This window comes from Nesoenas mayeri (assembly GCF_963082525.1).
Source record: "Nesoenas mayeri genome assembly, chromosome: 15".
NCBI lineage: Eukaryota > Metazoa > Chordata > Aves > Columbiformes > Columbidae > Nesoenas > Nesoenas mayeri.
Window position 1 is genome coordinate 10,454,676 of NC_137559.1, and position 14,766 is coordinate 10,469,441.

Consider the following 14,766-nt stretch of genomic DNA (forward strand, 5'->3'; position numbering starts at 1 on the left):
AGATACCCGAAGTCTGTGTATCTCCTTCCAAAACCACCCATCCTCACACTGGAAGATCACTTACTTCATAAACACTTGTATTTAAAGGATGTGGTTGATCTGATACATTCACATCTGAAAGGGAAAAAAATAGAATCTTTTACCTTCATCCCTTCTTTCGCTATGTTAGTAACACTGGCAATGGGAACACTTCTGCAGCTGACAACAGTGTGCCAAGGTCCCAAAACCCCCTGAAGCACACTCAGTATGGGTGCTGCGGACAGGCTGTAGTCTGGCCCCTGGCTGAATGCCCTTCAGAGCGCATCTGCCGACTGTGCTTCACCCAGAAGGAAAGCAGTCAGCTTTGCATCGCTGAATGATTTCCCATGCACAGAAGGCAAGGCTGATTAGGGAGTGAGCTTCAAAAACATGCTCACAAACCAAAACAAGGCGCTGACGGAGACACCCTCTCTCCTTTCATAACAGCAGCTGAGACAGAGCTCCAGGCAGAACAGAAACACCAGGAACTGAATTTCAGAACTGAATTTCAGGTGCAGGACCTGTTGAAGGAACACAAGAAACTCGGCATGGTCTTCCATCTTCTTATGAAGGGCTCAGGTTCTGAAAAAGGAGCTCCCTCTCTGTTAACTACCCCAGTCACAGTTTAGCAAGATCTTTAGGTATTGAGCATATGAACATGCACATCCCCTCTCCCAGCACCTCCCTGAGCACAGCCCTGAGCAGACACAGCCACCACTGCCCCACCTGTGAGTCCATACAACAGCTGGGGAGGACTGAGCATGTTTGCTCCACTTGGCATCACTCAGGGGACATCTGGGGACATTGTTCCCTCACCCTGCCCTTGTTACAGTCTTGTCCCCTACTTGTGCTCAAGCCACACCACTAGACAGCCTGAAGTCATTGCCCCCCTGCCTCCAAGCAGGAATTCCCACCTCACATAACGCCCAAGGAGAACAGAGCAAGTACAACACTAAATGCTTCCAGGAATTTCTTAGGGCACACGAACATTGCTACAGCATTTAGCCAGAAAAGGCTTTGGGAAAGGGAAGTTTTCAGCCTGTGCTTTCCACACTGACCTGAGTTTGTTTGGTTCCTAAAAATGAATGAATGACACACCACGGTTATGTATTATGCTACAGAATACTCGAGTTTCCCTGATTGCCTCCTCCAGTCACACACTCAGGAAAGCAGAAGGACCCTGCTAAAATGAAAGCCCCATTTCCAGCACATTGGTTGAAAGGGAACAAAAGGCAAGTATCTTGCATATTCACAAAGCATTTCTCAGCAAGTTTTACATATAGCCCCAAACCACTATAATTATCATCTAAACCATTTCTACTTAAAATCATTGTCCCTGACCTAGTCTACCACCTGATATTTTAGGCTCAGCCTGGAACATGAAAACTGCCAGTCCCCTCACCAGTTCTCACGGGTGCAAGGAGACCAACTCTGAACAACTTCTCCAGTGACACCTTGGGCCAAAGGGCACACACCTACTATGCTTGCAGGGACTCGGAGAAGTTTAACCTTGAGCGTGACTCCTGCAGACAATCCAGAGGATGCCAACATGGCAGTGTCCATCCCAGCCTGCCTGTTCCTGCTCTCCTGCGAGCAATTCCTGTGGTTCCAAGCCCCATCCCTCCATTTAGCAGCAACCACAACCCCCTGTGCTCTTCATAAAGCAACTGAATGTTGCCTTGACAGCTCCTACCCTTTTGCCTCTCCAGTCCCCTTGGGAGGGAGAACCAAGATCTCACTGTTCTAATGGGTAAAGACTCCCCAGCTGACATTTATTAATGGGTATTTGTTGTTGTGCTGCACTATTCATTAGCCAAATGAGCTCTCCTCCTTTCACTGGGTTCATGCTGCCAATGTGTTGATGGCCAATATCATCTCCATCATCACAATTTCTCTTCCCACTTCTCCAGAGCTCTGGGCTCGTTCTGCCTTCTCATTCACCATCACCGAACGGGCAGCTCCAGCCCAAGTTAATCTCTCCCGAGCAGGGATGACTGGAAACACAGACATTTGTACCCAGGCCTGGTTCCCTCCTCTCCCAGGGATCTGAAAGCTCAAGGTTCATATTTGCCCTTCTCACAACCGTGTCCTGCTGGCAGCTCCCAGCCGTCCCCTCCGCAAGCTGGCACCACCTCAGCCGGGCCGAAGCGCTCGCCTTACAGTGGAAAGTCTCTTCTCTCCCCAAGCACACGACCTCACTTTCCATGCGATTAAATTTCATCCCGCGCCCGCTGCTCCAGCCCATCGGCACATCCCGACCCTTCCGTCCCGACCCTTCCCTGCACTGCCGACGGTACAAAGCTGAAGCTCTGCAATATTTTAACAGCACCCTGCGGCATTTCGTGGCCACTGCGGCCCCGCTGCGGGCCGGCCCGACACCCGGGCTGCCCCGGCCCGTTGTCACCCCCGTCCCTGCCTGTTCTCGGCGGAACGCGCCGCCCGCAGCACCGCTCCCGCCGCGGCGGAGCACAGACTTTCCCCGCCGGGAGCGGGGTCCTTCCCCGCAGCGTCACCGGGGCTTTGTTTTCACCCCTCGTTCTCTTACCGGCGGTGGACGGTGCTGCACTCCTGCGCTTCCCCCGCGCCGTGTCCCCACGCCTCCCCCGGCCCCGCTGCCGGGAGACCGCTGCGGCCTTCCCGGGGCTGGGGAGGTGCCGGCGCCGCCGAGCCTCAGTGTCCGCCGAGCCCCCCTCTCCCCCGCCCGGCCCCACCGCTCCCGGGGCTCAGCCGGGCCCCGTGCCCGTCCCCCGCCTCGGCCTCGTGGGCAGCACCTACCGGCTGCGGCTCTCGGCGGCGGCTCCGGCACCTGCCGGCGGCGGGGCGGGGCGGGGCGGGGCCGCGGTCTCCTGCGCGCTGCGGGCCGCGGCCTGTTCCCAGCCTGGTTCCAGCCGGGCCGCGCCAGGCTGGGCCTGAGCCCGCTTCCCTCCCGGGCTGCTCCAGGGAAGGGGCCGAGGAAGAACCCCGGGGCCATCTCCGGGTAACGTCCCCTGTGACCTCAGTCCAGGCCCCCCCGCCCGCATCTCCCCCCGGGAATACCCCCCAGCCGGCGGACATTGCGTTCGGCACGGCCAGCGGCACCACCCCCAGGTCGCGGCCTCCTGGAGCAGCTGCACCCGCAGGAGGCCCCGGCGCTGGTCGGGGGCAGGAGCGGGGTCTGTGCAGCTCTGTGCTGCTCGGTGGGGCGTCCTGCCCTGCAGAGCGTCCTGCCCTGCGGTGGCTTGTCCTCCAGGAGCACCGCGTCCTGCGTGGTGTCCTGGCTCACGGCACACGCTGACCCGCAGCACGCACTGCTCTGAGTGGCTCCTGCCCCACCTCGTACCCTGCGCAGTGTCCCACCCGACACAGCGTCCTGCCACACACGGTGCCCAGCCTAGAAAGTGACACACTCATGTCATGTCTTGCCGTTGCCATGACATCTGTTCCCCGGGGACCAGGGAGCCCAGTGAAGCATGGTGGCGCATTTCTGGCTCCACTGGCCCCAGCTCCACGTAGGACTAATTAAAGAGCAATATTGAACACAGCCACTGGCCACAGGTGGTTTTGGTCGCTTCTCACCTGCCTCTGAGGCTCCACCAGTACTTGCTCTGAGATTTAGGTCTGTTGGGTCCCATCCTGCCCTGGCAAGGGTCCTCCTGCTGTGCCTGGGGTGGCTGTGGGCCGGTGCATCAGTGAGGACTGCAGCATTCCCACTGCTCTGCTCCTCTCCCTCTCCTCTCCTCTTTCCTGTAGCAAGTGGCTGAGCTGTGGGTGACAGCAGTGCTGCTGTCCCCAGCCCAAGGCAGGATCCTGCGGGAGATGTTGCCACAGCACAGGTTCACATTGTTTGGCTGTTCAAGTTTAGACTCTGAGTGGGAAATGCAACACATAACATCAGAGCCACCTTCCTCACTAGAGCCACACATGGCAGTGCAAGGATGAGTTATAGTGACCTGTGCCTGGCTGTTCTGTCCACAGGCAGTATGGGGCTGGCCCACAGCAAACCCAGCTTCTTCATCCCTTGGGACACCTGGCATTCCCGAGCCAGTCCCATCTCACATGTTGTGACCTCGGCTTTGAGCACAACCACAGAGCAAAGGGAAAAGACAGTAGCATTTCGCCAGGCCAAGGAAACTGGAGCTGGGACACTTGTCCTCTTCAAGTGTCTTCTATTTCAGTTTTGGGGAGTTCTGTGGGCATGACCATGAGCCAGCCAGATGTGGCCAATGCTGTGGAAGCTCTGTTGGGTTCCAGAGATGACCTCGAACCCAGACCTCCAATGTGCACCACTTAACCTCCTTTGACCCCATGCCCCCAGAGCCCGCGGAGACCCAGCATCACTGACTAAACCCATGTTCCTCACATCATGGAGGTGAGCGTATGCTCACCACCATCTGCTCCCTGAAAAACACTGCTGAGGGCTTTCAGGAGGAGCTGCAGCTCCTGAAGGACAGTTTTCAGAAGGTGCATGCATGAAGCCAGACCACTTGCTGGAGTGCTCTTGGCAGAGTGGTTGGGCTCCCCAGGGACCTGTATGGGTCACCAGATGGCACAGGGTGACAGGGATGAGATCTTGAGCTCAGGTACTTTCCCACCCCAAGGCTGAGCTGGGAGATGTGGGATCTGCCCTGGACCCCAGAGGTTTTGGGTAGACACTGCCTGCAGCCACAGAACCCAGCCCTGACCTGAGCTGGGTGCTGCCGATTCCCACCTGTCCCTGCAGATGCTGGTCCCCGCTGTCCCCAACCCCTGTGGGTACTGAACCCTCTGATGCCTCTGTTTAACTCTGATCTGGAGGAGCTGCAAGAGCAGTCGGTGTGGCAGGACAGCATGGCCACCTCCTGCAGAACATCCTGGACCAAATGGTGAGTGGAGGGAGCCCTGGCAGAGGGCCTAGGAGTGGTTGTCTGCAGCACTGCGCACAGAGGCACTCAGCATCCACCCCAGGACTGTCCCCAAGTTGTCTAAGGTCAGGCTTTAGCAAATCATTATGGAAAATACATTCAAACCTCCCAAGGACTGCCCTGGCTGTGGTGACCTGCCTGGGCAAGCATCTGGCCCTACGAGGCTCTTCTGGCAGGGTCCATGTCACCTTACCAGCCACTGGAGCAGGGACATCTATCCTTGGGTGTCCTAGTGGGCTTCTCTGGTCCCTCTTGCAATGCCAGGAGACCATCTTCACCCTGGGACATGGCAATGTACACACAGGGCTGGATTATACCCTCTAGATTTTGAAGCCCCAGGGGACCTGCAGGGTTGGGTATGCTGCTGGGGGTGGTGGCAAGGTTTGGCATTGCCCTCCCCATCCCAGGGGCTGCCCAGGCCCTCTGCTCCTGGAGCAGGACAGGAGGGCTGATTTCTCTCCTGGTCATGGGCAGAGGTGCGTTAGAAGCTGAGCTCCTTCCCTTGGCACTGTGCTGGAATTCTCTCTGTGGGGTGCCCGCTGGTGAGGTGCGTGCAGCCTCCCAGGTGCCAGGCTCCCTTGCTGGGGGCAATGCCCCTTGGCTCCAGGACATCACAAGAATCTTCTCTCTTCCCAAACCTTGGGCACTATTTCATTTCAGAAGCTTTCCAGACAGCTCAGCCCCAAGCCCTCACTGGAGCCAGCCCATGAGCTCCTGTGCAGGCTGAGCTGGCTGCTGGCACAGCATGAAGCCATGGGGACCTGAGAGCCAGCTCCAGCAGCACAGTGGGGAGCAACAACTCCACCATGCCAGGTCACCATGCCAGGCTGTGCCACTGAACCTTTGCCAGGATAAGTGGATGGTGGGCCTGCACTCAGCCATCCCATCTGGGTCTCCAAGGTGCTGCAGCCCCCTGTCCCTCTGCCTCACTCCCAGCCATGCTGTCATGGCTGGCAGGGATGTGGTCACTGCCCTCTGTGGCACTACTGGGTGCCCCACTGCTGCTCATGCCCAGGGCTGGGGAGTCTCCACAGCCATAAAGCCACCTAGGTTTGGGAGAGCACCATGCCATGCTGGGGGCCTGCAGGAGCTGGCACTGCCTGGAGCAAAGCTTTGGTGTCTGTTTTCAGCTGACTTGGGAGCCTTGGAGAACACAGCTGCCTGGCTGGAGAAAGTGCTGGGCGAGGCAAGACAGCTGAAGGATCGAGGAGAGAAGGTGCCTGGCTAGCCGGGCCTCAGGGGGCTGTCCAGGGCTCTGGGGTCTGCAACCCCCCATGCCCACTGACAGCAGAACTCCACACTGGCTTTGACATACTAAGGCACCGTAGTTGGGACAGGAGGCACATGGCCCCAGCTTGTTCCAGATACCACCAGCTTGGCCCGGTCCACCTCAGTGGGGCAGGATGGAGCCACACAGATCTGGCACAACCCTGCACAGGAGGTTCAAGAGATCAGCACAAGCTCCAGCCCTCGCTCACAGCCTCTGCTAAGGCTGTGCAAGAGAAGCATGGGTGAAACCATCGCTCCTATAATGTTTATTTTAGCAACACAAATAAGAGATAGAAATTAATTATTGACTGGTAAGTGTGGAGATGCCAGGGCATGGCCTCATGGGGAGAGAGGGCTCAGCTGGGATGGCAACCTCCAAAGGACCTGGCTCCCATCATTTGGTGAAGAGGGGAGAGGAACCCAGTCACAGCAAGACACCCAAGACCTGGAAGTATCACACAGGGAGCACGAGGGCTCTCTGCAGCCCTGCCATCAGCCTGCCCCTGCTCCTGGTGGGGTCTCACACCCACAGCTGATGTGGTGGGGCAGCAGGCGGAGCAGAGCTGGCTGCTGCTGGGGCTGAGCCCTGTCATGAACCTGGCCAAAGGCAGCTGGTGATCACCACACGGCTGGGATGGGGTGTTTGGAACAGCACACATAGAGCAAAGGCAGCCAGCCCCAGCTTGGAGGCACAGCACACTCAGAGCCACTCACAGAAGGGATCCTGCAACACCCCAAACCCAGGCCACCCTTCCCAGCATCCCGCTGCTGCCGCAAACGAAGCAAAGACACCGGGTTCAAAGCAGAAGAGCATGTATTGCAAGCGGCTGCGGCGCACCCGGAGAGACTTCCAGCCGCCGGGAGAAAAGAACAGAGGGGTTAAAAACGATCCCAGTCTCTAGGGTTACACTGTGTCATGCAAACAGCCCCGGGGCAAACCCCATCCCAGGAGGGCAGGGGAGGGTGTGGTGGCCCAGCCGGGCCCCCCACGGCCCACCCCTGCTCTCCACCACTGAGGTGGGCGAGGGGCCGGGCACCTCCTCAGGAGCTGGTGTTCCCCCAGCCCTGCTCACCAGCGAGCACGGCGCATACGGGGTGGCAGAGGCCGTGGCCAAACAGAAACAGCCCTCGCTCTCTCCCCACCTCACAAAAAACAAGCTGTGTGGGGTGTCTGCCTCCACCCAGTGAGTGGGGCCAAGGGATGGGGGAAAACAATTGGGTACAGCCCGCTCTTCCTGGTGGGGTGGCCCAGGGGACCATGAAGAAGGGACCTCCTCTGTAAATGTCACTTGCATGCAAACTCCGGTGTCCCAAGAGAGGAGGGGTTGCTCCCAGCGGGGTCCCAGGCCAGCACCAGTCCCACGTCCCACGCAGCCTCCTGCTGTCTCTGGGGAGCTCTGTTCAGCTCGAGGACAAGTAAAAACTACTTCAAACCAAACCCATGCAAGGCAGCTATTTGCTTGTGTGTCTCAGCAGCTGCCAGACGCCCTGGCAGCAGAGTTCCTCTCCTCTTCAGGGAGGGGGAAAAGAAAAAATATATATATTCATATGCAGGGGTCCCCGCCGCGTGCGCTCTTCACCACGGCCTCATCTCTCTGCCTCCATGGTCACGTTGGCCTTCTGTTCTGCCGTGGCCTGCTGGGAGACGGCGGCTGGCCAGCCTGCGGGCTGCGCTGAGGGGGCTGGAGTCCACATGCTCTGCTGCTGGCCGGGGGGTGAAGCCGCGGGCCAGGCGGGGTTGAAGGCCCCATGCTGGGGCAGCGGCGGGGCCGGGGGTGGCGGGGAAGTCGCCATGGAGGCCACGGGGCTGCTGCTGTTGAAGCTCTCGGAGGCCTTGAGGCGGGAGAACATGGTGAGGGCATCGGGGAAGTTAGGCGGTGTGGCCGGTGTGTTGGCGGGAGTGCACATCTGTGGGAAGGAGACACGGGATCAGGTGTGGGGTGGGGGAGTCCTCCAGCTTCTGCCTCCCACCAGCACCCAGCACAAGACCACTCTGCCCTCACTGCTGCAGCACAGGGAGACCCCAGACCCGCGCTGCCTGCAGGCAGCACTTAAGGCTCTGAAGATTAATGCTGTGGTGAGAGCTCTCGTCAGAGGGCTCAGACAGGACCCGGCTGTGCCTGCTCTTCTGCTCCATGACCCGCTGGTGCCACCCTGAGCCTGCAGCTTTCCAGCTCAGCTCCCGCCCCATGGGAGACCAGGTGTGCTAAGGCCCTGCCAGGCACTTGCTCTGCACGCTTACTGCATGTTCCCAATCCCCAGTTGTCTTGCAGAGATATGAGGCCATGGCAGCCAGCAAATGCCTCAGACACATCTCCCCAGGCAGATTATGGGTTGCTGGAGCACCAGAGTTAAAGGGACCAAGTCTGGGGACAGCTGGGAGAGAGCAGAGGCAGGCAGCACCCACGTGTGCACGCCCTTGAGTGTTCACACACATCCAGACAAGCAGGCTGTACTGGAGGCACACTCCATCAGAGCAGAGGTTTGCATGCTCAATCGCTCCAGCAAGCACACAAGGACTTTCGTGGGCAGCATACGTGTATCTCAGCCCGTTGCTCCAGGCTCCTCTCAGGCTCTCTCTGGCATTTTGGGGCTGGTCTGGACCATTCGCCATGCCAAAAGCATCCTCCATCAGTCAATCCCTCTCTGAGGGGCAGCCCCAACCCCTCTGCAGGTTCTGAGGGCTTCTCCAGATTCACTGTCCCATGGCAGAGGACAGACTATGCCACCCTCAGCCACTCTCCAGCAAAACCTTCCTTGGCAGGCAGCTCTGGCAGCAGCCGGCCAGCCCAGCCTGCTTGTGTTCCTGGAGATGTGAAGCAGCATGCTGGGCACTAGCAGCAGCTTAAAGCACCCACCAGCTGGTGCTGTGCCCCAGATGAGCACTGGAGAGGTGGGAAAGTACTTACCATCTGATGGTGGTGGCTGTAGGGGATGTTTGTTTCTTGGAAAAAAGCACTGAGAGCAGTCTGAAAAGAAAAAAAAAAAAGAAAGAAAAAGGAAGATGATATTACCACCAGCACGCGAACTGAGCACCCACCTCATCCTTGCACACAACAGCAGGGCTTTGCAGGACCCCAAAGATGATCCAAATCAGTCCTTGTGGGGGCTGGACTGTCCCCCCAGCCCCATACAGCTGCTCCTACATCCTCAAGAGGGACACTGGCCTGCACCGAGGCTGGAGGGGATCACACGTATCTGGGGTCACTGCGCTCACTGCTGAAAAGCGGCCACTGCTGGAGCAGACCCCAGCAGGCATTTCACAGCTCGCAGCTCCACAACCACTGTGTGCAGGGCGAGAAGGGAAACCAAATCCAAACCCAGAAGGGGACGACCAGTGGGAACCAGTTAGATGCGTGTTCTTAACAGGACAAGATCATAGTCACCATATTAACACCAGGAGATCCCCAGGACTGGGGCTGCAGCAGGGAGCCCATCCTATACACCAGAGCATTTCCAGGCAGGGTACGGTTATGACTGATACTATTTTGGCTAACTTCCAGTTCAGACCAGTAATAATCTAGTAAAGCTCACACACCACAGGTATGTGACAGGACGAAAGGGGGGATTGTTGGGAGGGAACACTGGGGGCGCAGGCAGGCCAGGAGGACAGACACCCAGCCCAGGTCTGGGGGGAGCAGAGGCAGGACGGGGCTGATGCAGGACTGGCGGAGGTGAAGCTGTCCCTGTTTTGTGCCGGGCTTTAGTTGAGTTAGGGCTAGAAAACGTTTTGACTCAGTTGCAGATCAGACCTGACGGGAATGTTAGAGAGCTGGTCTGGATCCAGTTCTAGTTGGAGGAAAAGCCCCCCTCCATCAGCCCCGATTCAATCCTCTCCCCAGGAGCAGCCTGCCCTGCGGGTCTACAAGCCAGGGTGCTGTGTTTAATAACCCAGACAGGACCTGCTGGATTTCAGTGATGGCCATACAGCTGAATGAGGGTCTGTGGCCCTGGAGACGAGCTCTGAACAGCCTGGCACACATGAATCATGGAAATGTCCCGACAGAGAGATGGACACTTCTAAGGCAGTGACACGCCTGTCACCACGTTACCCGTAATCCTGTGTGAGGTCTGATATCAACACCTACCGGCCATATCGCTCAGACAGAAAGGATCGTGATAAGGAAGGAGGGAAACAGCAAGCAGGAAGCACAGGCAGAGGTGTGGGCACAGCCAGATCCCATAAGCTGATTAAATACACTCTGTGCTCCTGTTTTCCAAGTGGCTTCGTATCTGGGACTGTGCCATCAGCAGTCCCTGTTGTCCCCATCCCCACTGATCCTTGCCAGCACTGGGATGAAAGCCGTGATCGGGGTGGAGGAAGCGTACCACTATGGCATGCCCCTCTGCCTAAAACTCTGCATCTCTTTCCCTCTACCTGCCCCTTCCCAAGTGTGGCAGACGCAACCCCTCTGACCACCACTCAGCTCCCTCCAGCTGCAGGGAGCAGCTGCCACCTCCCAAGGGAGCCAGGACCCACAGCAGCCCCAACCCAGGAGGCCAGTGCACCCATCCCCTCAGGGGCACAGGGTGCCAGGGCTGCACACATAACTAAAGCTGCTGATGCCACCAGGCCTCCAGCCAGCGTCACAAGTGCCAGGGGCAACTGGTGCCACAGCAAAGCCAATTAAGGCTCCTCTACTCGAGAAGAAGCCTGAGCCACAGCTCAGCCCTGACCCTGCTCCATCGCCCGTGTCACTCTGGCTGGAAGCAGGCGACCAGGCCACTGCGTCCCCCCCAGAGATGCAAAATGAGGGGCTTTGGAGGAGTCGGATCACACAGAGACCCTACCAAGGGGCCAATGGCATTGGTGGTGACGGAACCAGAGGGAGGGCGGCTGCAAGGGCCAGGTGGGGAGGTGAATGCTATGAGAGCTGGATACTTAGCAGAACAAGCTCGGTCTGGAGGAGTGGGACACCCAGCCCTGTGCAGCTGCTCAGACCGGACCCCGGTGCTGTTTGATCCCCTGCCCATCGCTGCCCAAGCTGCACTTGCACCTCCTCCCAGGTGCATGTGTGAGCTGCAGCCGCTGCCAGCACAGGGGATCTGGCAGCAGGGAGCCACGGTGCCAGAGCAGCCCTGGGGACACCCTGCCCTTGAGCCACAAAGGAAAAGAAACGGTGGTCGATAAAACATAAATAAATCAGAAGAGGAAGTGGAAATCCAACCATGAACACAGCAGGCAGTGCCAGACACCTGCTCCTCCTCTTGTTCTCCACAGACAACCTCACTACTCTGAACAGAGACACCACACTTAGCACCAGGAAAAAGGAAGGAATGGGTGGTTTTTTTTTTTCAAAGCTGAAGTCTTCTTATCCTTCCCAAGCAGCCTCAGGGGCAATGAGCACACAACAAAGCCAAATAATACACTTCTATCTAGGAAAGAGCTTGACCCACCACTCAGCCTGAGACCCTGTAAACTCTCAAGTGTCTCCCTGGCAGCCTGCTGGGTTCCAGCCATGGTGGAGGTACTTGCTGCCCTCCCTGGCTTCTTCCAAATTGTCTGCACCTTTGGCCCTAGAGGCTGAGTGCCAGCCCTTGCCCAGAGACGCTCCAAATCGCCTTCTTTGGCCTCTAAACCTCCTTCTCTGATCAGTCATGGCACTGCTCCAGCTGCTGGAGGGTTGGGCTGGCATGGCCATCCCTGCTGGCACCCACCGCAACTTTCCCTGGACACACGGAAGAGCCCACAGCATTGTGAGAGCTGTAAACCATGTTGGGTGTGCCACGAGAAAGCCTGTCCTGAGTCCCTGCGAAACAGCAGTGGAGTCATGGCAAGTGGGATATCATCCACACACTGCCCTGCTCCCCAGGGATGGAGAAGATGCAAAATAAACAGCTCCCTTGTCAAGCCCTTGAGTATGATACAGGCTTTGGTCAGCTTGTGTCACATTGAAGGCAGCTTTATCCCTAATGGTCTCCTGACCTCCTACCTTGCTCACTGTCCTGGATTGAGTCACTTACCCCCAAACTCTGGGTCCACCAGAGTCAACAGGACACCATGCACAAACCCTCTCTGCAGCCCCCACTGCATCCCCTCCCACCAGCCACAACGGCCCCAGAGCAGCCCCAGCCCAGGAAAGCGGTCCCGAAACATCAGCATCCCACTAGCCTGAAGCTGTGTTCCACAGCAGCCTCTCTCGTCTCTCCTACCAGTGACCCAACAACCCAGGCTCCCGATCCCTGTGTGGCTGTGACAAGCAGTGAGTGGGGCATGTGCCCACATAGGAAAGGTCCTGGCCAGGACAGATGGATGCTAGGAGGGTCAGGACAGAGGCAAAGGACTGGCAGAACCTTGCTCCTGCTGTCTTGTCTCTGGCTCTCCCAGCTTGCCTCAGCTGTTGGGAACACCTCTCCTCACAGTGGTCTTACAGGCAGGAGCAATGTCCTCAGGGTTGCTCTGACTCACACCACAGCCCTGGAGTAGCACTTTGAATCCAAAGATACTACAAGTGAAGGCAGCATAAATCAGCACTGAACTTGCCTGAAATCCAGCAATTTATACTCACTGCAGATACAGGCCAGCCAGCAAATGGGTACTGCACTAGAAGAACAAAAGCCTCAGAATATCACAGGTAAGAAGTGAGAGCATGCTGGAGTCAGGAGACGACACCTGCCCAGCGCAGCTCCCCAAAGAAGACGTGCCCAGCGGCCATTTTGCAAAGGGAATTATCTGACCGCTGCACCAAAAGCGAGTGGGAACATGGTAACTGCTCATCGCAGCGTGTTTGTTTACAGCTGAGCTTCCTCTGAGTCATGTGAGTGCCAAGCCGGCAGGAGACAGCCGTTTGTACTTGTGCAACTCGCCAAACGGTGGCAAAGTTCTGCAAAACACCTTTTGAAAGAAAAGTTAAACTTTTGTCATCCGTTCCCAGCTCTTTTGTGACATGCACGGAGGTGGTGGAAGTGAATCCCGGCTGTCCCAGAGGGCCACTGTCAAACTGTATTAGTAAACAAAGCCCAGAGCGTGTTACACATGCAACACATGCACTGCTGACGGCGCTCCCGTAGGCAGAGCTTGGTATTAAACGGGCACAGGGGAGGGGAATGCTGGCTTGGATTTCCACCCGTCCCCACACACACACCCACCCACTCACTCCCTGGCCATGCACAGCTTGGCTTTGAACGCCTCGTGGCCTCTGATTTAACATCTGGAAATCCTGTGGCTACACGGCGATGAACTGTCTCCGTGCCCGACCCATTCGAGAGCCGTCACGTTACAGAACGAGCCCTGAATAACGCCGAGGAGGCCTGCCAGCGGCGCTCGCACCCATCCGGGCTGCGCTGCGTGCTGAACCAGAGGTGCCGTAGCCACAGGGATGAATACGAACTGAACCTCCTGCTCTCCACACTGACTCAGACCTCCTCCTCCATCACAAAACAGATAGTTCAGTTACAGAGGTGCCATTAGTGTCAAGTCCATCAGCTCCAGACTAGAGAGCTGCTGGGGCTGCAGAAGGAAAAAAAATCCTATTTACAAAGAGCTTTGCTTCCTATAGCTGCCGCACTCCACCCTTTGCTGCCCGTGCTTCAGCTCTGGGGATCTCTGGCGGAGCAGAGCAGCCAGCAAGGCTGCCGGGGGGCTCCCCACCCACAACCCCAGCCCCACGCGTGACGTTAACCCCTGACGATGTCACGGAGTATCCTGCCCGCGAGCAAGAGGAAAAGGCATCTGGAGCCAGAAACGCTTTGACCTACAAAGTCTCCTCTCCCACGGCTGCCTGGGGACTCACACTCTCCAGGGCAGGGCCGTGGGAAAAGCCTGCGCTGGGGTTTTCCGGCCCACGGCCACGCGGGAGGGCCGGGAGCGGCGGAAGGAGCGCGGCCCGGGCCGGGAGGAGGGCTCGGTCCCGGTCCTTCCGCGGCCCGGAGCTGCCTGCGGGTCCTGACCCTGCACCCACCCGCGCTCCGTGGTTCCCCGTTTACCCGCCCCACGCGAACAGCCCCGGGTCCTGCCCCGTCGCGCGACCCACGCCACGCGCCGGCCGCCACGCTCCCCACGGCGACGCACGGTGGTTGGGGGGGGGGGTTTCAGCGGCGTGTCCCGCAGGGCCGGGCCGGGCGCGCCCCACGCTGCCCAGACCCAGCTGGCTGCCCCCCACGAGGGGAACCGCCCCGAGCGCTCGGCGGTGCCGGCGGCCGGCACCGGGGCGGCGGCCTCACCTCGAACTGCCAGTGGGCCGCCTGCAGCAGCTGCTTGGCCTGGTCGGCGGCGCAGCCGGCCGCCAGCACGAACTGGTTGATCATCACCTGGTGCTTGAGTTCGTCCATGGCCCCGGCCCCCCGCCGCTGCCGCCGCCGCGCCCAGCCCGCCGCGCCGCCCTCCCGCCCTCACGGCGCCGCCACCATGGCGGAGCCGGCGCGGCTCACGCCAATGTTTACTGGGCACTGACTCACGGCGCCCGGCGAGCCCCGCCGACGGCCGCCAGGGGCGGGGCAGGGAGGGGCGGGGCGCGGGGTGCCGCTGGGAGATGTAGTTCCCGCCCTCCCTGCTGCCGTGCCGCCTGCGCGCCGTCCGGACTACAAATCCCGGCAGCCCCCGCTTTGTTTGCGGAGCGGGAGCCGGGCGTTGGAGCGCGTTGAGTGACGCGCCAAGCCG

The 14,766-nt window shown here is 58.8% G+C and overlaps 1 protein-coding gene across 1 annotated transcript; it reads right to left on the bottom strand.

Annotated features, from left to right (window-relative positions):
- Positions 1-6,963: 6,963 nt before the first annotated feature.
- UBALD1 (UBA like domain containing 1) lies at positions 6,964-14,570 on the bottom strand. Its single transcript, XM_080354255.1, has 3 exons — positions 14,331-14,570; positions 9,077-9,136; positions 6,964-8,075 (listed from the first exon to the last, which is right to left on the bottom strand). The coding sequence occupies exons 1-3, from the start codon at positions 14,436-14,438 to the stop codon at positions 7,755-7,757; spliced, it is 489 nt and encodes a 162-aa protein (XP_080210381.1). The 5' UTR covers positions 14,439-14,570; the 3' UTR covers positions 6,964-7,754.
- Between the last annotated feature and the right edge of the window lie 196 nt (positions 14,571-14,766).